General features: G+C 38.6%; 1 protein-coding gene across 2 annotated transcripts in view; it reads right to left on the bottom strand.

Moving 5' to 3' along the window:
* Positions 1-12,812: 12,812 nt before the first annotated feature.
* pdzd2 (PDZ domain containing 2) overlaps positions 12,813-27,979 on the bottom strand; it is a 117,751-nt gene continuing 102,584 nt past the window's right edge. For both annotated transcript variants that reach the window (XM_061980477.1, XM_061980478.1), the window contains exons 24-26: positions 20,599-20,869; positions 20,333-20,455; positions 12,813-13,393 (exon numbers count right to left, since the gene is read on the bottom strand). In XM_061980477.1, coding sequence (XP_061836461.1) covers positions 13,227-13,393; positions 20,333-20,455; positions 20,599-20,869 — 561 coding nt within the window. In that variant the 3' untranslated portion in view covers positions 12,813-13,226. The remainder of the gene's footprint in view (positions 13,394-20,332; positions 20,456-20,598; positions 20,870-27,979) is intronic.

Genomic DNA, 27,979 nt, shown 5'->3' with positions numbered 1-27,979 from the left:
CTGTTGAACAACTTAAGCTGTACATCAAGCAAGAATGGGAAAGAATTCCACCTGAGAAGCTTAAAAAATGTGTCTCCTCAGTTCCCAAACGTTTACTGAGTGTTGTTAAAAGGAAAGGCCATGTAACACAGTGGTGAACATGCCCTTTCCCAACTACTTTGGCACGTGTTGCAGCCATGAAATTCTAAGTTAATTATTATTTGCAAAAAAAAAAAAAAAAAGTTTATGAGTTTGAACATCAAATATGTTGTCTTTGTAGCATATTCAACTGAATATGGGTTGAAAATGATTTGCAAATCATTGTATTCCGTTTATATTTACATCTAACACAATTTCCCAACTCATATGGAAACGGGGTTTGTACAACACAAATACAACGTTGAAACATACTTTTTTTTTTGTTTTGTTTGTTTTTTGTGTCCTGTCCAGCTTCTCAGGCAAATCATATAGTTGATGTAGATGCCCATGTCGGCTGTTCAGATTTACTTTACAAAAGAGAAGTGTAGGATACTTCTCTTGTTGCCTTATTTGTATTTGACTTTATTAAATGTATTTATATTATCATTTAGTGCAGCCGGGCCGGAGCAGGAGGGGATAGAAAGAGAAAAAAAAAGAAGACAGAGGGGGAAATTGTGGGGACAAGAGGGGGATTAGACAGAGACAAAAACAACAACAGCAAACAACAACAATAGAGCAACATCAGCAAATATGACATGTACAAATATGATGGTAAAAGTAATAGCAAATAAGCAGTTAGCGAAAAATAAAAAATAATACAGAAATGACAATGAGCATTATTACACTACAAATGGATCAATACAAATACCAATAGAAATAGCGCTATTGATAATGAACAATACCAATAATTTACCTTTATTATCAACAATACAGTTGTTTAAATGCAACAATACATATACGTAATGATAACTTGAGATACGAAAGAATGCAGAAAAATGGAGGGGGAGAAAGAGAAGCAACCTACATTAACCTTGTAGATTGTTATAGTCACCATAGGTTAAGCTTTGTCAGTGTGCCATGTGTTACACCCAGTTTACCCTAGGGCAACAACGTTAATATATGTTTGATGAAACGTGATTATGTGCATGAGTGTAAGTATGCATATGTACTTGTATATGTACAGAATGTGTATATGTGTTTGTACAATGAATGTATATGTACAGTATGTGTATGTGTATGTTTGTATATTGAATGTGCGTGTGGATGTACGAACATTAGGTAGGTAAATATGTACTGTATTTGTGTATGTATGTGGGAGCGTAGGTACCTATGTACGTATGTGAGCATATGTGAATTTGCATGTACAATACATTCGACTCCCAGAGTGCGTGGGAGCCAGAGCACGGCCCCATCACCCCCGAGAGCCCAACCCACAAACAGGAGGCGTGGTGCCCAGGGAACCAGGGACCACCGCCCCCACGCAGCCAAGCCGGCCAGCGACAAGAACCCCAGAGCCCGACCCACCGTACCGCCCACAAGGGCCAGCAGCAGGCCGCAGACAGACGCACCCTGCAGAGGACAGGGCACGAGAAAAGCAGGGGACAGCCAGACCCCAAGCCAGCGAGAGACCACACCCCACACGGGCAGAAAGGCGAGACGCCCCGCCCGAGGGACCCAGAGACTCCCCGCAACCGGACGGGAAGACCGCCCCCGCCCCACCGGCAACCGGGCCCCCACGAGCCCACCCCCCACCCCCGGAGAGCGCGGCGAGGCCAGCCCCCGGCCACCCCACCCAAACCGGCCGCCGCAGGACCACCCAGGCACAGGGCCACGGGAACCACCCACCCCACCCGCAGGGACCCCAACGATGGAGATGGAACAACCAGCAACCGCCCCGCCGAGCCCCCCCCCCCCCCTGGACTGTTGAACAACTTAAGCTGTACATCAAGCAAGAATGGGAAAGAATTCCACCTGAGAAGCTTAAAAAATGTGTCTCCTCAGTTCCCAAACGTTTACTGAGTGTTGTTAAAAGGAAAGGCCATGTAACACAGTGGTGAACATGCCCTTTCCAAACTACTTTGGCACGTGTTGCAGCCATGAAATTCTAAGTTAATTATTATTTGCAAAAAAAAAAAGAAGAAGTTTATGAGTTTGAACATCAAATATGTTGTCTTTGTAGCATATTCAACTGAATATGGGTTGAAAATGATTTGCAAATCATTGTATTCCGTTTATATTTACATCTAACACAATTTCCCAACTCATATGGAAACGGGGTTTGTACAACACAAATACAACGTTGAAACATACTTTTTAACAACGTTTAATCAATGTCAGGTTGTGACTTTGATTTTACATTGAAATGAGGTCGTTTTCCAACCAATATTCTACAACACAAATACAATGTTGAAACAACATACTTTTCGACGACATTTAATCAATGTCAGTGTGACAGTCACAAGCTGTTGGGTGAGTTCCAAGGACCATCAAGGAACGACATCTTGCGGGCAGGTTTAGACTTCTTTATTTTTCAATAAGAAACCTCTTTCGTGCTTTTCAGCACTTGCCATTTCCTGCTCGCTCCTCCGTCTGCTTTCCAGCAGCACGTCGTCGTCTCCTTTGCGCTCTCTCTCTCTCCTCGCTCCTCCGCCCAGCTTCCCCAGCTGCGTGCGTCGCCGTCGTTCGCGTGTTGTTAGTCTCGTTCGCTCAGCATCAGCTTCCCTCTGGCTCCTTCTCTTCTCCTCGTCTCTCTCTCTGACATTCACGTCTGTCGCCCTCTTATACGGTGCAAGAGGATGATTACATTGTCTACAGCTGCGCACTTCACGCACCTTATCGTGATTGCGGCGTCTCTCCTGGCGCGCCCCGCCTCGCTGCTCGTTCGCCGTCTCCGCCTCCTCGCCGCCATCTTGGAGCGGGCTCCGGTGTGCCCTACCTTGCTGTTGGACTGCCGGCCACGCCTCCTCGCCGCCACCTTGGGGTCGGCCCCGGCGGGGCACGCCTCCCTGTTGGTCTGCTGGCCCCGCCTCCCCACAGTCCTCCATCGCCGGACGCAAGCCGGGAGTCCGATCGCCTGAGCCTACTCCCCCCCAACCCCCCCTTTTTGAGGGAGCGGGACGTTTTATTGAAATTGGAAAATGGTAGTTTGATTGTCCAAGGTGAGTGGAAAGTGTTGAAAGTGGAACGGTTCCAATCGGGTGAAAAATGGGTGAGTTGTGCAAGCTTGAAAAAAAGACCCATTTATTTTCAATGGGAAAATGGCCTGAAAACCGGGAAATTCTGGGTAATCCGAGATATTTTTTTTATACTTGAACGGTTCCCATCAGATGACAACTGTGGAACAACAAATAGATGATTTTTTTTTTGTGCTTAACGTCTGGGCATTCACACAACAAAGCTGCTGTGTACAGTAGGAAGGGTTTACCTGACGCCTGAAACGTGAAAAATTGGGGGGAGGGGTGTGTACTTTCCACTTTAGCCACCGGAATGCAGTAGAGTGTTGAATATCTTAAAACGTGTTTTGTTGCAATTCCAACTTTGACGACAGCGTCACTTGCTAAGTTGAGCAGCACTTTCCATCATTTTCAGTAGACTGCATTGCAAAAGGATTAGCTCCTGCCCCAACCCCTCATCCGCTCGCGCGAGATCCACTCAGGAATGGGGCCATATGAATCCCTTCTCTACTGTAGGCTGTTTTTTTTTGTTTTTGTTTTTTTAACTATAATTCAAATGTATAACTTACAAATAAATCTGAAGTTGATTTTAAAATGTAGGTTTTGAAAGTAAAAATAATGAATATTTATATTTTTAACACTTTTATAATTATTATTATTATTTTTTTTTTTAACTTTCCTTTGACTCATTTTCTGTTTTGGTTTGTCTGCAGAACTTGAACTTGAGACGAAGATGACAAAGACCTTCAAAACCACTTTGTCTTTCTGAAGCCCTGACCTCAACCCCACTGAACTGCAGGGAAACCTTTCAAGGAAGTAAAGGCTCGATGATATCTACTCTGCAAACACAACAGACCAATCAATCAATAAAAGTCCAATCAATGTATTAGACCTATTTGATTAGAGCTAATTGATTAGACTTAATTGCTTAAAACTAGTTGATGAGACCTAATAGATTAGACCTAATTGATGAGACCTGACGGATTAGAGCAAATTGATTAGACCTAATTGATTAACAGCTAATTGATTAGACCTCATTATTTAGAACGTGTAGATTGGACATAATGGATGACACCTAATTGATTAGACCTAATGGATATGACCTAATTGATTAGAGCTAGTAGATGAAACCTAATTGATTAGACCTAATAGATGAGACCTAGATGATTAGACCTAATTGATTAGAGCTAATAGATGAGACCTATTTGATTAGACCTAATTGATGAGACCTAATTAAATAGAACATATAGATTAAACCTAGTTGATGAGAAATAATTGATTAGACCTAATAGATGAGACCAAATTGATGAGACCTAATTAATTAGACCCGTGACCCCAAAAGGTACAAGCGGTAGAAAATGGATGGATGGATAATTAATTAGACCCAAAAAATAAGACCTAATAAATAAGACCAAATTGATGAGACCTAATTAATGAGACCCAATAAATAAGACTACATTAATTAGACCTAACAAATAAGACCTAATTAATTAGACCTAATTGATAAGACCAAATAGATTAAACCTAATTGATGAGACCTAATTGAGTATGCATAAATAATGATACCTAATAAATAAGATCTAATTAATTAAACCTTATTAATTGGAACGAACAGATGACACCTTGTTGATTAGACCTAATAGAAGAGACCAAATTCATTAGAAGGAATAGATGACATCTAATTATTGAGATTTAATAGATTATACCTAATTGATGAGAGGTAATTCATTAGACCTAATAGATGAGGCCTAATTGATTAGACCTAATTGAAGAGACCTTATTGATTAGAGCTAAATGATGGGAAAGTATATATTAGACCTAATAGGGGAGATCTAATTAATTAGGATAGATGAGACCTAATAGATTAGTCAGAAATAATGGGACCTAATTAATTAGATTGAATGGATTAGCTCTAATAGATGAGACCTAATTAATTAGGATAGATGAGACCTAATAGATTAGTCAGAAATAATGAGACATAATTAATTAGATTTAATGGATTAGCTCTAATAGATGAGACCTAATTAATTAGAATTGATGAGAGCTAATAGACTAGACTTAAATGAGGAGACCTTATTCATTAGAGCTAATATGTGAGACCTAATTGATTAAAGCTGATAGATTAGACCTAATTGATAACTAATTTTATAAAGCTAATAGATGAGCTCTAATAGATGAGACCTAATAGATGAGAGCTTAAAGATGAGACCTAATTGATTAAAGCTGATAGATTAGACCTAATTGATGATAACTAATTTTATAGAGCTAATAGATGAGCTTTAATAGATGAAACCTAATAGATGAGACCTAATTGATTAAAGCTGATATATTAGACATAATTGATTAGCGCTAATAGATGAGAGCTAATAGGTCATGATGGGAGTAGACAAGTTCATGAAGACACATTCCTAAAAATGACTTCAAGTTTTGTTTGAAAAACTGGAGAGTCCCTCAAGAACTATATTTCACAGCGGAAGGATACGTGCTGTACCAAGTACCTCCTGACAGCACTACCGCGCATACAAGTAAATACTGTTAGTACACGTTGTGTATGAAGCAAAGTGTACTCGAAGGACCTGCAGACATGATTTCCTGACAAATACTTTACTGTGGCTCCCTCTTGTGGCCAAACTAAATGATCAGTAAATGAAGATGTAATACATTTACTTAGTGTACTTGTACTACTTGTACATGTGTACATGATTGCCTGACAAATACTTTACTGTGGCTCCCTCTTGTGGCCAAACCAAATGATCAGAAAATGAAGATGTGATACATTTACTTACTTAGTGTACTTGTACTACTTGTACATGTGTACATGATTAATTTCCCCTCGGGGATTAATAAAGTAGTTCTGATTCTGATTGCCTGACAAATACTTTACTGTGGCTCCCTCTTGTGGCCAAAACCGAACAACGCAGCTCCACTATCCAACTTCTAATCACTTCAAATGATCGGTATATGAAGATATTTACTTAGTGTACTTGTACACGTTTACTGTAGTAGTATAGTGTAGTTTTTTACTGGTAGTACTGACCCTTTAGGTCCTTATAAATGTAACATTGAAGATAAAAATGGTATATTTTGACAGTATTAATAGGAAATGATCAATAATATTTCAGCTTGCTCACAGGAAGTTGCTCTTTGTGTTTGTTGTCATTTTCGTGTTTGCATCATTACTCATTTTACTTCTCTTTCTACTTGGATTCAAGATTGTCATTTTTTTCACTATCAAATAAAACTTTAAACTACTTACCATCACTTTAATATTGAACTATTATAACTTTAATATTTAACTATTAATTATAACTTCAGACTACTTACCATCACTTTAATATTTAATTATAACTTTAAACTATTTACCACCACTTCAATATTTAACTATAACTTTAATATTTAACTATGAATTATAACTTTAAACTATTTACCACCACTTTAATATTTAACTATAACTTTAATATTTAACTATGAATTATAACTTTAAACTATTTACCATCACTTTAATATTTAACTATTAATTATAACTTTAACATTTACCTATTAATTATAACTTTAACAATTAACTATTAATGATGTTAAACTATTTACCATCACTTTAATATTCAACTATTAATTATAACTTTAATATTTAACTATTGATTATAACTTTAAACTATTTACCACCACTTTAATATTTAACTATTAACTATACCTTAAAATATTTAACTATTAATTATACATGTAATATTTAATTATTATTTATAACTTTAATATTTACTATTAATTATAACTTTAATATTTAACTATTAATTATAACTTTAAAGTATTTACCATCACTTTAATACTTAACTATTAATTATAACGTTATATTTAACTACTAATTATAACTTTAAACTACTTACAATCACTTTAATATTTACTATTAATTATAACTTTAATATTTAACTATTAGTCATAACTTTAAAGTATTTACCATCACTTTAATACTTAACTATTAATTATAACTTTATATTTAGCTATTAATTATAACATTAAACTACTTACAATCACTTTAATATTTAACTATAACTTTAAACTAATTACCACCACTTTAATATTTAACTATTGATTATAACTTTAAACTACTTAAAATCACTTGAATATTTAGCTATTTACTATAACTGTAATATTTAACTATTAATTATAAATTTAATATTTAACTATTAATTATAACTTTAAACTTTTTACAATAGAGAGGTGTTTAGGGCACGTCCGACCAGTAGGAGGCCACGGGGAAGACCCAGGACACATTGGGAAGACTATGTCTCCCGGCTGAAGAGCTGGACAAAGTGGCTGGGGAGAGGGAAGTCTGGGTTTCCCTGCTTAGGCTGCTGCCCCCGCGACCCGACCTCGGATAAGCGGAAGCAGATGGATGGATGGAGAGACAATCACTTTAATATTTAACTATTAATTATTACCTTAATGTTTAACTATTAATTATAACTTTAATATTTATCTATTAATTATAACTTTAAACTATTTACCATCACTTTAATATTTTACTATTATTATAACTTTAACATTTATCTGTTAACTATCACTTTAATATTTAACTATAAACTATCACTTTAATACTTGACTATTAATTATAACTAATATTTAACGATAACTTTAATATTTAAGTATTATAACTTTAACATTTACTATCACTTTAATATTTAAATACAACTTTAATACTTTATTATTTAACTATCATTTTACTTTTTAACCATTTAAAGGTGCCATATGTAGGAATGTGGCCAGAAATGGTACTGCAATCACGGTCAAAATTCAGTAGTCCCCTCCCCCTCTCCATGACTGAGGTTGCCAGATACGAATCTGAATCCTCCTCCAAAGAACTTCAAATGGCAATGGACGCTGTAGGTTTCGCTGGTTCATGCGTCTTGCAAGATGGTTTACAAAGTAGTTATGCCACATTTTACTGATGTCCATTAGTATTTGTAAAGTTACGCGGCAATATTTTCGTTGGGATTAGGGACAGATTGTTGGCATTAGCTTGCTCAAATGTCGAGTTTGACCGCCCTGTCAGTTGGATGACACATGGCTAACGGGCTTATATTTAGCCTGTATGTCTACGTCTCCATTTCCATTTATTACAAGTAATAAGAAAAGATAAATGCCTGACTTACCTATCAAGAAGGGACTTAGCAAGTTTGGCGTCAGATGAAAAAAAATCTTCAATGGCCTCCATCTTTCAAAGGCGTCCTGATACAAATCCTGGTTTTGTCATGAATAAGTTGAGAATGGCAACTTTTAGACGTACTAATGTCTGACATGTTTAGGAACTTTACCAGTGGCAGTCGCCAGACCAAGATGACATAACTGACAACCTGGATGTGACACACTCACATACAGTACTTTCTCATTGGTCAAACGGTGGAGGGCGGGGCATCGAGATGAAAACAATATCAAGATTTCGGGGCTGTTAATCTAATTTTGAAATGAGCATATACGCTATTATCAGTTATAGAGGTGTTGTAAAAAGAGATGATTTATTAATAATGTCTTCTGACACATCAGGGCCATTTAATTATTACATATGGCTCCTTTAACTATAACTTTAATATTTAACTATTCATTATAACTTTGGGACAAGCGGTAGAGAATGGATGGATGGATATTTAACTATAAATTATAACTTTAATATTTGACTATTGCTTTAATATTTAACTATTAATTATAACTTTAATATTAAACTATTAATTATAACATTAATATTTAACTATCACTTCAATATTTAACTATTAATTATAACTTTAATATGTACCTATTAATTATAACTTTAATATTTAATTATCACTTTAATATTTAACTATAAATTATAACTTTAATATTTATCGCTTTAATATTTAAATATAACTTTAATATTTAACTACAAACTATATCTTTAATATTTAACTATTGCTTTACTTTACTTTAATCATTAACCATAACTTTAATATTTAAATATTAATTATAACTTTAATATTTTACTATAAATTATAACTTTAATATTTAACTATAACATGTAACTATTAACTATAACTTTGACATGGAACTATTAATTATAACTTTAATATGTAATTATTAGGGGACAAGTGGCAGAAAATGGATGGATGGGCACTTCAATATTTAACTATTAATAATAACTTTAATATTTAACCATTAGCTATAACTTTAATATTTAACTACTGTCACTTTTAATATTTAACAATTGTAACTTATTGTACAGAATAATTTGTAATCTATTGTAACTATCAATTTTAACTTATCGCAACTATTATTTGTAACTTATTGTAACTATTAATTATACCTTATTTGAACTACTATTGTAAATATTATTGTAACTCATTGACCCGGGCTTGGGGACTGAATCCAGGTGTGTCGCATCTTCTTGGTGTCAGCCTCTAGGTCACACTGTCAGAAATTCCCGATCTTTGTGGTGTCAGCCTCTAGGGGACTGAATCCAGGTATGTCGCATCTTCTTGGTGTCAGCCTATAATAGACTGAATCCAGGTATGTCCTATCTTCCTGGTGTCAGCCACTTAGCAATTAATTCCAGGTGTGTCCCATCTTCTTGGTGTCAGCCTCTAGAAGACTGAATCCAGGTATGCTTTACCATCTTAATGTCAGCCTCTAGGTCACTAATTCCAGGTGTGTCCCATCCTTTTGGAGTCAGCCTATAGGTCACACTGTCATGTATGTCCCATCTTCTTGGTGTCAGTCTCTAGAGGACTGAATCCAGGTGTGTACCCAACCACTTGGAGTCAGCCTCTAGGTCACACCATCAGGTATGTCCCATCCTCTTGGAGTCAGTCTCTAGGTCACACTGTCAGAAATGCCCGACCTTCTTGGTGTCAGCCTCTAGGGGACTGAATTCAGGTATGTCTCATCTTCTTGGTGTCAGCCTCTCGGTCACTCTTTCCAGGTGTGTCCCTTCTTCTTGGTGTCAGCCTATAGAAGACTGATCCCAGGTATGCCTTATCTTCCTGGTGTCAGCCACTTAGCAATTCATTCCAGGTGTCTCCCATCTTCTTGGTGTCAGCCTCTAGAAGACTGAATCCAGGTATGCTCTATCATCTTAATGACAGCCTCTACGTCACAAATTCCGGGTGTGTCCCATCCTCTTGGAGTCAGCCTCTAGGGGACACTGTCAGGTATGTCCCATCTTCTTGGAGTCAGCCTCTAGGTCACACTGTCAGGAATGCCCCATCTTCTTGGAGTCAGTCTCTAGGGGACTGAATCCAGGTGTGTCCCATCTTTTTGGAGTCAGCCTCTAGGTCACACTGTCAGGAATGCCCCAAATTCTTGGAGTCAGTCTCTAGGCGACACCCATCTTCTTGGAGTCAGCCTCTAGATCACACTGTCAGGAATGCTCCATCTTCTTGGAGTCAGTCTCTAGGGGACTGAATCCAGGTGTGTCCCATCTTCTTGGAGTCAGCCTCTAGATCACACTGTCAGGAATGCTCCATCTTCTTGGAGTCAGTCTCTAGGGGACTGAATCCAGGTGTGTCCCATCTTCTTGGAGTCAGCCTCTAGGTCACACCATCAGGTATGTCCCATATTCTTGGAGTCAGTTTCTAGGGGACTGAATCCAGGTGTCCCATCTTCTTGGTGTCAGCCTCTAGGTCACACCATCAGATATGTCCCATCTTCTTGGAGTCAGTCTTTAGGGGACTGAATCAAGGTGTCGCATCTTTTTGAAGTCAGCCTCTAGGTCACACCAGCAGGTATGTCCCATATTCTTGGAGTTAGTCTCTAGGGGACACCCATCTTCTTGGAGTCAGCCTCTAGGTCACACTGTCAGGAATGCTCCATCTTCTTGGAGTCAGTCTCTAGGGGACTGAATCAAGGTGTGTCCCATCTTCTTGGAGTCAGCCTCTAGGTCACACCATCAAGTATGTCCCATCTTCTTGGAGTCAGTCTCTAGGGGACTGAATCCAGGTGTGTCCCATCTTCTTGGAGTCAGCCTCTATGGCACACCATCAGGTATGTCCCATATTCTTGGAGTCATTCTCTAGGGGACTGAATCCAGGTGTGTCCCATCCTCTTGGAGTCAGCCTTTAGGTCACACCATCAGGTATGTCCCATATACTTGGATTCAGTCTCTAGGGGACTGAATCCAAGTGTGTCCCATCTTCTTGGAGTCAGCCTTTAGGTCACACCATCAAGTATGTCCCATCTTCTTGGAGTCCGTCTCTAGGTCACACCATCAGGTATGTCCCATCTTCTTGGTGTCAGCCTCTAGGTCACACCATCAGGTATGTCCCATCTTCTTGGAGTCAGTCTCTAGGGGACTGAATCAAGGTGTCGCATCTTCTTGTTGTCAGCCTCCAGGGGACTGAATCCAGGTATGTCGCATCTTCTTGGTGTCAGCCTATAGAAGACTGAATCCAAGTATGCCTTATCTTCCTGGTGTCAGCCACTTAGCAATTCATTCCAGGTGTCTCCCATTTTCTTGGTGACAGCCTCTAGAAGACTGAATACAGGTATGCTCTATCATCTTAATGTCAGCCTTTAGGTCACTAATTCCGGGTGTGTCCCATCCTCTTGGAGTCAGCCTCTAGGTCACACTGTCAGGAATGCCCCATCTTCTTGGAGTCAGTCTCTAGGGGACTGAATCCAGGTGTGTCCCATCTTCTTGGAGTCAGTCTCTAGGGGACACTGTCAGGTATGTCCCATCTTCTTGGAGTCAGCCTCTAGGTCACACTGTCAGGAATGCCCCATCTTCTTGGAGCCAGTCTCTAGGGGACTGAATCCAGGTGTGTCCCATCTTCTTGGAGTCAGTCTCTAGGGGACACTGTCAGGTATGTCCCATCTTCTTGGAGTCAGCCTCTAGGTCACACTGTCAGGAATGCTCCATCTTCTTGGAGTCAGTCTCTAGGGGACTGAATCCAGGTGTGTCCCATCTTCTTGGAGTCAGTCTGTAGATCACACCATCAAGTATGTCCCATCTTCTTGGAGTCAGTCTCTAGGGGACTGAATCCAGGTGTGTCCCATCTTCTTGGAGTCAGCCTCTAGGGCACACCATCAGGTATGTCCCATATTCTTGGAGTCATTCTCTAGGGGACTGAATCCAGGTGTGTCCCATCTTCTTGGAGTCAGCCTTTAGGTCACACCATCAGGTATGTCCCATATTCTTGGAGTCAGTCTCTAGGGGACTGAATCCAAGTGTGTCCCATCTTCTTGGAGTCAGCCTTTAGGTCACACCATCAGGTATGTCCCATCTTCTTGGAGTCCGTCTCTAGGTCACACCATCAGGTATGTCCCATCTTCTTGGAGTCATCTCTAGGTCTTGTGCCAGCTGTTCAGCTTCCTCCACAGCTAGTCTGTGTAGTTGGAGGTCGCCTGCAACGACGTCGAGCCATCGGGTGCGGGGTTTGCCTCGTGGTCTTCTCAAGCTTGCGGCCCTCGGGTCACACTGGAGAATGGCTCCGGTCGGATGGTCAGGAGGAAGGCGGAGGACCTATCTTCGGTCTGGCCTAGACGTGACGAAGGGGGCTTGCGCGTTCCAATGGCCCTGGAGAACAATACCGTCTGGAGCTCTCCAGGGTAGGTCCCAGACAAACAATGACCCCAACGTGTTGGTACATTATGAGGTGGCAACCCCACCAACCCAGGAGAAACCCCTTTTGTTATGAAACCGACTTTCATTCCACGTTTACTTTATAAATTATGGATGGTTTTCCATCGAACGTTCACTCTGTGTGAGAAATGGGATGAGGAGCAAGTGAAAATAATTTGAGGATGATCAGGATCACTGTCTGGATTCAGGACTTTTCAAATGGAGATGTTTACATTTGTGGGGGGAGTAGGAAACCATTGCAATAATAAATCAGTCTTGTGGGTCCAATTATTGTTTTTGCAAATCTTTGAAAATATATTCCATAAAATCCTTCCACTCCTTTAAATAAATCACAACAAACATTAGCATAACACTAAAAAACTTGACGACAACGCTGTATGTTGATGTCATAACTGTACAGCATCAAGATGTCGTACCATCACTTCAACACAACAAAAGTACAACTGCGTAAGACAAGATGGTGATCTCTTCCCTGAAGCTCGGCTGATCTTCTCCTCAGCACTTTAGTTCTCCTACAGTTCTTCCCTGAGCTTGCGGACCGTCAGGTGATTCAGACCGTCGCTAGTCGCCTTGATGATCCTCCAGGCATCGTGATGCATGAGACCCTCCAGGGAACTCCCATTTATTGACAAGACCTCGTCCCCAACCTCCATCAGACCGGACAGCTCAGCAGCTCCCCCTGTGGTGGGAAAGCATAAAGACCATAGACTAAGTCAAATTCCTCTTCATAACAACTCACAATAACCTTCATTGTTTTTGCATTGGACATAGAGACCGTCGACTAAGTTCTTAAACAAATGGGCCAATAAGTCGGATTCCGATCCTGATGCTTATTTCATCATTTCATTTCTGCAAATCCAATTTTAATAAGTCAGGATTTTCTACTTTTGCGTTGATCTTGCTTTGGTAAGTTTCCTTTTCCGGTTCAGTTTTATAATTTCGGTGGCCTTTGCAGGACCACATGTATTCTGTCATGTCTGTTTGTTCCATCTGCTTCCAGTTTTACACATGCAACCATTTTTTTTTTACAGGTGTGCTTTTATTCTGAAGGCCTGACATTATAGAATCCATGTTTCCTGAGGGTTGCCAAGTGGACCGGAAGGTTTGCGGCTGCTGGGGATTGTTAATGTAACGGAGGCCAGCTAGTTTAGCTGCACGCTAGAACATTGAGACACGTAAAGTACGTGTTTGAGAGCTGCGTTTTCTCCCAAAACTCTTGGGACGATTTGAGGTCCTTTGGGACCTTTAGGGAATTATAGTTCTTTTTTAGGTACTTTGAGACTGTGGGACTATTTGGGGTCTTTTGGTACCTTTAAGAGAATATAGTCGTTTTTAAGGTACTTTGAGACCTTGGGACTATTTGGGGTCCTTTGGGACCTTTAGGAGGATTATAGTCCTTTTTGAGGTACTTTGAGACCTTGGGAATAATTGGGGCCTTGTAGTAGGAATATCGTCCTTTTTGAGGTACTTTGAGAACTTGGGACAAGTTTGGTGTCCTTTGGGACCTTTAGGAGGACTATAGTCCTTTTTGAGGTACTTTAAGACCTTGAGACTATTTGGGGTCCTTTGGGACCTTTAGGAGGATTGTAGTCCTTTTTTAGGTAGTTTGAGACCTTGGGATTATTTGGGGTCCTTTGGGACCTTTAGGAGGAATATAGTCCTTTTTTAGGTACTTAAAGACCTTGGGACTATTTGGGGTCCTTTGGGACTTTTAAGAGGAATGTAGTTATTTTTAGGTACTTTGAGACCTTGGTACTATTTGGGGTCCTTTTTTAGGTACTTTGAGACCTTGGGACTATTTGGGGTCCTTTCTTAGGTACTTTGAGACCTTGGGACTATTTGGGGTCCTTTTTTAGGTACTTTGAGACCTTGGGACTATTTGGGGTCCTTTTTTAGGTACTTTGAGACCGTGGGACTATTTAGGGTCTTTTGGTACCTTTAGGGGAATATAGTCCTTTTTAAGGTACTTTGAGACCTTAGGGACTATTTGGGGTCCTTTTGGACCTTTAGGAGGATTATCAATCAATCAATCAATGTTTATTTATATAGCCCTAAATCACAAGTGTCTCAAAGGGCTGCACAAGCCACAACGACATCCTCGGTACAAAGCCCACATATTATATTATTATTATTTATTATTATAGTCCTTTTTGAGGTACTTTGAGACCTTGGGAATAATTGGGGCCTTGTAGTAGGAATATAGTCCTTTTTGAGGTACTTTGAGAATTTGGGACAAGTTTGGTGTCCTTTAGGAGGAGTATAGTCCTTTTTTAGGTACTTTGAGAACTTGGGACACGTTTGGTGTCCTTTGGGACCTTTAGGAGGAGTATAGTCCTTTTTGAGGTACTTTGAGAACTTGGGACAAGTTTGGTGTCCTTTGGGACCTTTAGGAGGAGTATAGTCCTTTTTGAGGTACTTTAAGACCTTGAGACTATTTGGGGTCCTTTGGGAGCTTTTGGAGGATTGTAGTCCTTTTTTAGGTAGTTTGAGACCTTGGGACTATTTGGGGTCCTTTGGGACCTTTAGGAGGAATATAGTCCTTTTTTAGGTACTTAAAGACCTTGGACTATTTGGGGTCCTTTGGGACCTTTAAGAGGAATGTAGTTATTTTTAGGTACTTTGAGACCTTGGGACTATTTGGGGTCCTTTTTTAGGTACTTTGAGACCTTGGGACTATTTGGGGTCCTTTTTTAGGTACTTTGAGACCTTGGGACCATTTTGGGGTCCTTTGGGACCTTTAGGAGGAATATAGTTCTTTTTTAGGTACTTTGAGACTTTGGGACAAGTTTTGGGTCCTTTGGGACCTTTAGGAGAAATATAGTTCTTTTTTAGGTACTTTAAGACCTTGAGACTATTTGGGATCCTTTGGGACCTTAAGGAGGATTATAGTCATTTTTGAGGTACTTCGAGACCTTGGGAGTATTTGGGGTCCTTTGGGAGCTTTAGGAGGAATATAGTCCTTATTGAGGTACTTTGAGACCTTGGGACTATTTGAGGTCTTCTGGGACCTTTAGGAGGATTATAGTCCTTTTTGAGGTATTTTGAGACCCTGGGAGTATTTGGGGTGCTTTGGGATCTTTAAGAGGAATATAGTCCTTTTTGAGGTACTTTGAGACCTTGGGACTATTTGTTTTTTTTTGGGACCTTTAGGAGGAATCAGTGACGTGCGGTATATTAAATTGTTATATGTATCCAGTGATTATACTATAAAGTTATTTTCCATTTAACTTCACCAGTTTTAGATTATTTTTATTCAAAATCGCTGAATTTTCACATTTGCCGTTCAAATACTGAGAAGAGACGGTGCGGTGAACAGCAGCCAGTCGAGGCGCGTCACTCAGTGCCTCAACATGGACGGACTCGGCTAACTGCTGGTCTGCTGTGCAGTGAGACTGTATTGCTATATGAATTATATTATACATTTCCATAGTTTAGTTAGCTGAGGTATATAATGTACAGTGTATTTTGTCAACAACTGTATGTGTGTAAAGTATTTCTTGTGCTGAGCGATCATAAAACTGCTGCGAAGACGCACTGGCTGAGGCACGCGTAACCACGCCTCCTGGTGCTTAAGACACGTTCGCCGCAGACTGCACCCACCCACGGGAACGCCACACCAACCAAAGCCCACACCCAAACCCTCCACGTGCAAGACCGAATCCACCCAAAAAAAGTCACTTAACAAGAAGCCAAAAAGTGCAAAAACAACATTGCTCGCGCCGGAGGAGCCGTGAACGACTGCAAGGACACTACATTAGGTACACCTGCAGACTGCAGCACGGATTTCATATTTCATTCATTCACAACTCCTCCACACCGAACACCACTGTACCCGCACTTATAAGTAAAGGTAAGACCATAATAACGTTTTTTTATTAAATGTGCTTTTTTGTGTGCTACAGTTTGTATGTGTAAAGTTAAAGTTAAGTTAAAGCAGGGGCGTCACTAGCTTTTAAGGACAGGGGGGGCTTTGCCCCCAGGAGATGCACAGGATGCGAGCGAATGTTACGCACGAGCACAAAACTTCACAAAAGGCTAACAAAGACTTAGAAATTATTCATTGTTATTATTATTATTTAAAAAAAAATGCACGGGACGAAATGAAATGCTCCCCGGAACGATGGCTTTTAACCATATATTTTCTTTTTCTTTTTATGTATTTATTCATTTTACATTTTATATTAAATGTCTTGGTTTTTCCTCCCTCTGAAAATCCTATTAAATGTTTAACAAGCCATCCTATAATAATAAAACAGCTATTAATGTAACAATACAATAAAACAAATATATTTAATGATGTTTTTTTCATTATTTTAACAATAGGCTTATGTATATTACTTTATATAGATTCTACAAGAAACACAAAACTTAAAAAATAAATGATTTACAATTGCACACACAAGGTTTTGTGCAGCTTCACTCATTGTAAAGGAAGATAATGTGCTTTGTACACCTGCAGGACCGCCAGCAAGGTCGCAGAGAAAATGCGGGCTGGAATTTGAGTGATGTGGGCATTTTCTATATGAACAAGTGGAATGGATTGGATACCGATGCACGAAAGGGGCTCTCTACCTTACGCTACGAAGTGGGGGGAAACTGAGTGAATAATAACAGGTTATATGATTATTTATTTAAACTCATATTTGGGCCACTTTATAATGAATATGTCGGCATTTATTTGTAAAAAAAAACAAAAAAACACCAAATTATTTAGGGGGGCTTAAGAATATTTTAGGGGGGGCTTGAGCCCCCCTAAAATAGGCCTAACAACGCCAATGAGTTAAAGTACCAATGATTGTCACACACACACTAGGTGTGGTGAAATATGTCCTCTGCATTTGACCCATCCCCTTGATCACCCCCTGGGATGTGAGGGGAGCAGTGGGCAGCAGCAGCGCCGCGCCCGGGAATAATTGTTGGTGATTTAACCCCCAATTCCAACCCTTGATGCTGAGTGCCAAGCAGGGAAGAATGCTGGTATGAGCTTTTAAACATAACCCGTTAACTGCTGCCAATCAAATGGTGAATAAGATACTCTTTAGGGTTCATATGTTTGTAAATCTGACTGTGATGAAGTCAGTGCCTCACCAGTCATGAACCTCACCGCACGTCACTGGGAGGAATATAGTTATTTTTTAAGTACTTTAAGACCATGGGACTATTTGGGGTCCTTTGAGGCCTTTAGGAGGAATATAGTCTTTTTTGAGGTACTTTGAGACCTTGACTATTTGGGGTCCTTTAGTACCTTTAGGAGGATTATGGTACTTTTTGTGGTACATTGAGACCTTGGGACTATTTGGGGTCCTCTGGCACCTTTAGGATGATTATAGTCCTTTTTGAGGTACTTTGAGACCTTGGGACTATTTGGGGTCCTTTAGGACCTTTAGGGGAATATATTTCTTTTTGAGGTACTTTGAGACCTTGGGACTATTTGGGGTAATTTAGTACCTTTAGGAGCATTATAGTACTTTTTGTGGTACATTGAGACCTTAGTACTATTTGGGGTCCTCTGGCACATTTAGGATGATTATAGTCCTTTTTGAGGTACTTTGAGACCTTGGGACTATTTGGGGTCCTTTAGGGGAATATATTTCTTTTTGATGTACTTTGAGACCTTGGGACTATTTGCGGTCCTTTGGGACCTTCAGGAGAAATGTAGTTATTTTTGATGTACTTTGCGACCTTGGGACTATTTGGGGTCCTTTGGGACCTTTAGGGGAATATAGTCCTTTTTGAGGTACTTTGAGACCTTGGGACAATTAGGAGTCATTTGGGACCTTTAGGAGGAATACAGTCCTTTTTAGGTACTTTTAGACCTAGGGACTATTTGGGGTCCTTTGGGACCTTCAGGTTTTTTTGTCCTTTCCTGAGTCTAAGGACGTGTTCTACTAAAAAATTGGCACCTATCCCTTTGGGGGACACTTTCCATAAAAAAACGTCCCTTAAAGTCCCAGACTCATTTTATAAGTGCTCCAACCCGTCCGAGAATCGTGTCTTTCCCTCAAACTTCGTCCTTCACCAAAAGCACGTCCAAATGAGCAACAAACATTACGTTACAAAGACAAAATATTATTGCTCATCAGTCTGTTGTTACTTGACTGATTTATTCCATTTTAAGACTTGGATGTCGTTTAACGTCTGCACTTTTGGCCCAAGTTGAGATGGAGTGTCTGCGTGACTGCATCCATCTATCTTCAGCCGCATATTCAGGGTTAGGTGCCGGAGGCACCAGCCTAAACCCAGATGTTCTTTTCCGTGGCTCTTTACAGGGGTTCCTGAGGTGTTCACAGGTCAGTTAGTCTCTCAACTGACCAGGGTTTTCCCCAAGGCCTCCTGCCGGTCACAGATGCCCTGAACACCTCTTTGGAGAGACGTGCAGAAAGCATCCTGACCAGATGCCTGAGCCGCCTGACTCCTCTCAATGGGGAGGAGCAGGGATTCTAGTCAGAGTCCAACCCGGATGATGAAGCTTCTTAGGCTATGTCTACACTAAGCCGGATAACCTCTTAAACGAATAGTTATTTAGCCTAAGCATCGTGTCAGCCACACTAAACTTTAAGGTTTAAGGTAACCCTCCTTGGATAATTTTTTACACATGAATACTTTAGGAGAAAGCGATTGCAGCTATTTGGGATACAACACTTCTCAGACAGCAAGAGAACTTTCCAATGTCCAGGTCAGCTGTAATTCTACTTACCGAAAAACTTCATCCATTTGTTGAAGGACAGACAACGAGAATAAGAGCTACTGTGGATGTGATAAAAAAGGTAGCGTGTGCTTTGTACTACCTGGCCGTCGAGTGAGGACTACGGAAAACGGCGAATGCTTTTGGACTGGCAAAGCAGACTGTATCAATTAATGTCCGCCATGTATGTCGCGGACTCAACGTCTAAGTCCAGAGTATATAAAGTCACCAAAAAGGAATGGACAATGAAGGTGAAGGCAAAAGAGTGAGGAGTGTCCTGACCAGATATCTAGATCCCGACATTGACTGATTCTTTATCACATTATGTACGTGTCCAATAAAGATTTGATTAATTAATGATGTCTCAGGTGTGATTCACTACAATAGGGCCCCACTGCACACTGGATTCCAGTTAATTGAAATACCACAACACTGGATATTGTTCAGATGAGTTACATTTAAGAAAAAAAGCAACACTGGAGGTGACTATGACGTACACATTTTCCGCGCATGAGTATTAGGTCGCGACCATTGTGTGTGTGTGTGTGGACAAGGATAAGGTTAGTTGGGATTTACCCTGGATAACCTAATCCGGCTCAGTGTAGAAGGGACCTTAATCCTAAGGGAAGCCCGGCCACTTTACTGAGGAAACTAATTTCGGTCACTTGTACCCGCAATCTTGCCCTTTCAGTCCGTATATTGAGAGCTTTGGGACCAAGATGGCTCGATGCAGAGTCCGCATCACCTGCCACGCCGTCTTTCCCAAGATCTCGTGGTACTTGGACTCCTCCACTTGGGGCAGGCTGTCACCACCGACCCGGAGAGGGCATCAAACACGTTTTGGCGCCTGTGTCTGCGCCACCTTAAACCCGGCGTATAAATATGACGTGCCGGGACGTTAAACAACTCCTAAGAGTCTCCCCCCAATATCACCTTTGAATATGCGTTTCACAGTTAGAGGCTTGTCTCCATGACTTGAGGACTTTCCCCCATCCAGGCTGAAGCCGAGGCCAGCAGACGTCTTGTGAAGCTCAACCTTCAAAACCCCGTCTGGACCTAGAATTTCATAAAATAAGACTTTACCGTTCTTGAACTAAATAGAAGAATAAACATTCTGGTTTCGAGAAAGGTACAATTTCTTTGGTTACGTATACAAGTACTTACTGCTTACTGAATACAAGTACTTATTGCTCCATCACCTGCTCTTTTCTCCAAAGACACGTTGAGGGCTGAGAGCTCCGTCGGTGGCTTGCAGGCTGAGTCGTGTCTTTCAGAGGAACCTTTTTCATTCTTTATACTTCTGCAAATAACTACTCGAGCTTGATTGGAGCCTTTGGCTTGATGGAGGCAAGAAACCGCCTCGCCGTGGGTTTTACCGTCCAGACAAGTTCCGTTTATCGATAAAATCTGGTCACCCCTCAGAATGGTTCCTTCCAGGCTGGCTGCACCTTTGCTGAACACCCGATGGACCTGGTGACAGATTCACACCCCCGGGTGACTTAGTACTTGGTGTACAAAGACTTGGCAGCAAGCACAGACCTCAGACCTTCATTGTAGCTGCAGTACTGTATTGTACTTTCTAGTATTGTGGTACTTGTAGTAGTGTATTGTAGTTGTAGTGTATGTCCTACACACAATAAACATGATTATAGGACATACACACAATAAACAAGATTATGGGACATACACACAATAAACAAGATTATGGGACATACACACAATAACATGATTATGGGACATACACACAATAAACACTATTATAGGACATACACACAATAAACATGATTATAGGACATACACACGATAAACATGATTATGGGACAGACACACAACAAACAAGATTATAGGACATAAACACAATAAACATGATTATAGGACATACACACAATAAACATGATTATAGGACACACAATAAAAATGATTATGGGACATACACACAATAAACATGATTATGGGACATACACACAATAAACATGATTATAGGACATACACACAATAAACATGATTATGGGACAGACACACAACAAACAAGATTATAGGACATAAACACAATAAACATGATTATAGGACATACACACAATAAACATGATTATAGGACACACACACAATAAACATGATTATGGGACATACACACTATAAACATGATTATGGGACATACACACAATAAACACTATTATAGGACATACACACAAACATGATTATGGGACATACACAGAATAAACACGATTATAGCACATACACAAAATAAACATGATTATAGGACGTACACACGATAAATACGATTATAGGACATACACACAATAAACATGATTATGGGACATACACCCAATAAATATGATTATGGGACATACACATAATAAACAAGATTATGGGACATACAAACAATAAACACGATTATAGGACATACACACAATAAACATGATTATAGGACATACACACAATAAACATGATTATGGGATATACACACAATAAACAAGATTATAGGACATACACACAATAAACATGATTATGAGACATACACACAATAAACATTATTATAGAACATACACACAATAAACATGATTATAGGACATACACACAATAAATATGATTATGGGACATACACACAATAAATATGATTATGGGACATACACATAATAAACAAGATTATGGGACATACACACAATAAACACGATTATAGGACATACACACAATAAACATGATTATAGGACATACACACAATAAACATGATTATAGGACACACACACAATAAACATGATTATGGGACATACACACTATAAACATGATTATGGGACATACACACAATAAACACTATTATAGGACATACACACAATAAACATGATTATAGGACATACACACAATAAACAAGATTATAGGACATAAACACAATAAACATGATTATGGGACATACACACAATAAACATGATTATAGGACATACACACAATAAACATGATTATGGGACATACACACTATAAACACAATTATAGGACATACACACAAACATGATTATGGGACATACACAGAATAAACACGATTATAGCACATACACAAAATAAACATGATTATAGGACGTACACACGATAAATACGATTATAGGACATACACACAATAAACATGATTATGGGACATACACACAATAAATATGATTATGGGACATACACATAATAAACAAGATTATGGGACATACAAACAATAAACACGATTATAGGACATACACACAATAAACATGATTATAGGACATACACACAATAAACATGATTATGGGATATACACACAATAAACAAGATTATAGGACATACACACAATAAACATGATTATGAGACATACACACAATAAACATTATTATAGAACATACACACAATAAACATGATTATAGGACATACACACAATAAATATGATTATGGGACATACACACAATAAATATGATTATGGGACATACACATAATAAACAAGATTATGGGACATACACACAATAAACACGATTATAGGACATACACACAATAAACATGATTATAGGACATACACACAATAAACATGATTATGGGATATACACACAATAAACAAGATTATAGGACATACACACAATAAACATGATTATGAGACATACACACAATAAACATTATTATAGAACATACACACAATAAACATGATTATAGGACATACACACAATAAATATGATTATGGGACATACACATAATAAATAAGATTATGGGACATACACACAATAAACATGATTAGAGGACATACACACAATAAACATGATTATAAGACATACACACAATAAACACGATTATGGGATATACACACAATAAACACGATTATGGGATATACACACAATAAACAAGATTATAGGACATACACACAATAAACATGATTATGAGACATACACACAATAAACATTATTATAGAACATACACACAATAAACATGATTATAGGACATACACACAATAAACATGATTATAGGACATACACACAATAAACACGATTATGGGATATACACACAATAAACAAGATTATAGGACATACACACAATAAACATGATTATGGGACATACACACTATAAACATTATCATAGGACATACACACAAACAGTATAGGACATACACACAATAAACCTTACAGGACATACACAAAAAACATCATTATAGGCCATACACACAATAAACATTATTATGGGACATACACATAATAAACAAGATTATGGGACATACAAACAATAAACACGATTATAGGACATACACACAATAAACATGATTATAGGACATACACACAATAAACATGATTATGGGATATACACACAATAAACAAGATTATAGGACATACACACAATAAACATGATTATGAGACATACACACAATAAACATTATTATAGAACATACACACAATAAACATGATTATAGGACATACACACAATAAATATGATTATGGGACATACACACAATAAATATGATTATGGGACATACACATAATAAACAAGATTATGGGACATACACACAATAAACACGATTATAGGACATACACACAATAAACATGATTATAGGACATACACACAATAAACATGATTATAGGACACACACACAATAAACATGATTATGGGACATACACACTATAAACATGATTATGGGACATACACACAATAAACACTATTATAGGACATACACACAATAAACATGATTATAGGACATACACACAATAAACAAGATTATAGGACATAAACACAATAAACATGATTATGGGACATACACACAATAAACATGATTATAGGACATACACACAATAAACATGATTATGGGACATACACACTATAAACACAATTATAGGACATACACACAAACATGATTATGGGACATACACAGAATAAACACGATTATAGCACATACACAAAATAAACATGATTATAGGACGTACACACGATAAATACGATTATAGGACATACACACAATAAACATGATTATGGGACATACACAAAATAAACATGATTATAGGACGTACACACGATAAATACGATTATAGGACATACACACAATAAACATGATTATGGGACATACACACAATAAATATGATTATGGGACATACACATAATAAACAAGATTATGGGACATACAAACAATAAAACGATTATAGGACATACACACAATAAACATGATTATAGGACATACACACAATAAACATGATTATGGGATATACACACAATAAACAAGATTATAGGACATACACACAATAAACATGATTATGAGACATACACACAATAAACATTATTATAGAACATACACACAATAAACATGATTATAGGACATACACACAATAAATATGATTATGGGACATACACACAATAAATATGATTATGGGACATACACATAATAAACAAGATTATGGGACATACACACAATAAACACGATTATAGGACATACACACAATAAACATGATTATAGGACATACACACAATAAACATGATTATGGGATATACACACAATAAACAAGATTATAGGACATACACACAATAAACATGATTATGAGACATACACACAATAAACATTATTATAGAACATACACACAATAAACATGATTATAGGACATACACACAATAAATATGATTATGGGACATACACATAATAAATAAGATTATGGGACATACACACAATAAACATGATTATAGGACATACACACAATAAACATGATTATGAGACATACACACAATAAACATTATTATAGAACATACACACAATAAACATGATTATAGGACATACACACAATAAACATGATTATAGGACATACACACAATAAACACGATTATGGGATATACACACAATAAACAAGATTATAGGACATACACACTATAAACATTATCATAGGACATACACACAAACAGTATAGGACATACACACAATAAACCTTACAGGACATACACAAAAAACATCATTATAGGACATACACACAATAAACATTATTACGGGACATACACAAAAAACATGATTTTAGGACATACACACAATAAACATTATTATAGGACATACACACAAAGTTGTTAGCCAGGATCACCAACCTGCCAACTGCTTCATGATGCTGTGTCACAGGGTGTTCTGAAAATTACTTTTAAAAAGTCATTGATTATAGTTACTCGTTATTTTACCAAAAAAGTGATTGAATTACTGACATAATTACTCTTTCACAAATTAAATTAATTCCGAGGGAAAGTAATTATTTTTGTGTTACTTAAAAAAACTTCAAATAGGCATAATGCAGTTTCAGTACGTCTGAGTGTTTGCCTTCTAAAAGGCGGGGCCTGTTGCCTAGTGACGTGTGACGTCAAGTCTGAGTTTGAGCTGTTATTGTTAGCTTAGCAGGCTAGCAGCGGCAGTTTGTCGGCTCTGACGGTAGCTCTTTCACTGGTTTGTGCTACGTCTGCTTAATAAATAGATTGAATGTGCTTGCATGGCTGTATATTCTTGTCAACAAACGGGGTATTGTTTGGATGGCAAGTTGGACACTTCAACCGTTGATTTGTTGTTCAATATTCCTTCGACATTCGTAGTTACTAGCGCGCAGTGCAGTTTGTGTCAAGTTTTCAGGTTTCTTACTGACCAGTCCCTCCAACTAAGATCTTCTTTCTTCGGTGTTGGAAAGTCTGAGTCAGCCTGAATGTTTCAACTAGGAGGAGCGGGGCTCCCCTCTGTGCATGGCACAGGAGGAAGGGACACACACGCAGCTCTCAGCGTGCACACAGTGAGCAGTACTCCCGCCTCAATCACTTGTCCATTTGGTTATGAGTTGATTTTGAACATTTTACTCTAGTTTGATCAAATTTGAATGGATTTATTTTAAGAGAAAAATGCGATCTGATGGTTGGAATCCATATTCGCACATGTGCAACAGGGTTTTTTCTTTTTTCTTTTTAAATCGCACGGTCTATTTTTATCCAATCCAACCCAATCCCTTTATATCGCACTAACAACAACAAAACTGTCTCCGGTTAAAAATAAATAATAAAAGTCATCAAATTACAAGCATTTAAAGCATTTTAAGCCTCGTTTTAGGCCCCACAAGTTGGAACTGGCCCTCGGACCACAATGCGCCAGCTGGAGCATAAATTTAGATGAGGTCTGTGATGTACTTTGTGGCCGGTCCATTCAAAGCTTTAAAAAGTACAATTTTAAAATCAATTCTAAAACGAACAGGAAGCCAATGCAGAGAAGCGAGATTTGGTCGCACTGTACTGTGTAGTGTCTTGTGGTAGTAGTACTTGTAGTGTCTTGTGGTAGTAGTACCGTACTTGTAGTATTGTTCTTGTAGTGTCTTGTGGTCGTAGTACTTGCAGTATTGTTCTTGTAGTGTCTTATGGTCATAGTACTTGTAGTATTGTCCATGTAGTGTCTTGTGGTAGTAGTACTTGTTGTATTGTTCTTGTAGTGTCTTGTGGTAGCAGTACTTGTAGTATTGTTCTTGTAGTGTCTTGTGGTCATAGTACTTGTAGTATTGTCCTTGTAGTGTCTTGTGGTCATAGTACTTGTAGTATTGTCCTTGTAGTGTCTTGTGGGAGTAGTACTTGTAGTATTGTTCTTGTAGTGTCTTGTGGTAGCAGTACTTGTAGTATTGTTCTTGTAGTGTCTTGTGGTCATAGTACTTGTAGTATTGTCCTTGTAGTGTCTTGTGGTCATAGTACTTGTAGTATTGTCCTTGTAGTGTCTTGTGGTAGCAGTACTTGTAGTATTGTCCTTGTAGTGTCTTGTGGGAGTAGTACTTGTAGTATTGTTCTTGTAGTGTCTTGTGGTAGCAGTACTTGTAGTATTGTCCTTGTAGTGTCTTGTGGGAGTAGTACTTGTAGTATTGTTCTTGTAGTGTCTTGTGGTAGCAGTACTTGTAGTATTGTTCTTGTAGTGTCTTGTGGTAGTATTACTTGTAGTGTCTTGTAGTCATAGTACTTGTAGTATTGTCCTTGTAGTGTCTTGTGGGAGTAGTACTTGTAGTATTGTTCTTGTAGTGTCTTGTGGTCATAGTACTTGTAGTATTGTCCTTGTAGTGTCTTGTGGTCATAGTATTTGTAGTATTGTCCTTGTAGTGTCTTGTGGGAGTACTTGTAGTATTGTTCTTGTAGTGTCTTGTGGTAGCAGTACTTGTAGTATTGTTCTTGTAGTGTCTTGTGGTAGTATTACTTGTAGTGTCTTGTGGTAGTAGTACAGTTCTTGTAGTGTCTTGTGGTAGTAGTACTTGTAATATTGTTCTTGTAGTGTCTTGTGGTCGTAGTACTTGTAGTATTGTTCTTGTAGTGTCTTGTGGTCGTAGTACTTGTAGCATTGTTCTTGTAGTGTCTTCTGGTAGTAGTAATTGTAGTATTGTTCTTGTGGTAGTAGTACTCATAGTATTGTTCTTGTAGTGTCTTGTGGTAGTAGTACTTGTAGTATTGTTCTTGTAGTGTATTGTTATTGTAGTGTCTTGTGGTAGTAGTACTTGTAGTATTGTTCTTGTAGTGTCTTGCGGTAGTAGTATTTGTAGTATTGTTCTTGTAGTGTCTTGTGGTCATAGTAGTTGTAGTATTGTTCTCGTAGTGTCCTGTGGTAGTAGTACTTGTAGTATTGTTCTT

This window comes from Nerophis lumbriciformis, linkage group LG20 (assembly GCF_033978685.3).
Source record: "Nerophis lumbriciformis linkage group LG20, RoL_Nlum_v2.1, whole genome shotgun sequence".
Classification (NCBI taxonomy): domain Eukaryota; kingdom Metazoa; phylum Chordata; class Actinopteri; order Syngnathiformes; family Syngnathidae; genus Nerophis; species Nerophis lumbriciformis.
The sequence above is the reverse complement of the archived record's forward strand: the minus strand, read 5'-3'. Positions and strand labels throughout refer to the sequence as shown.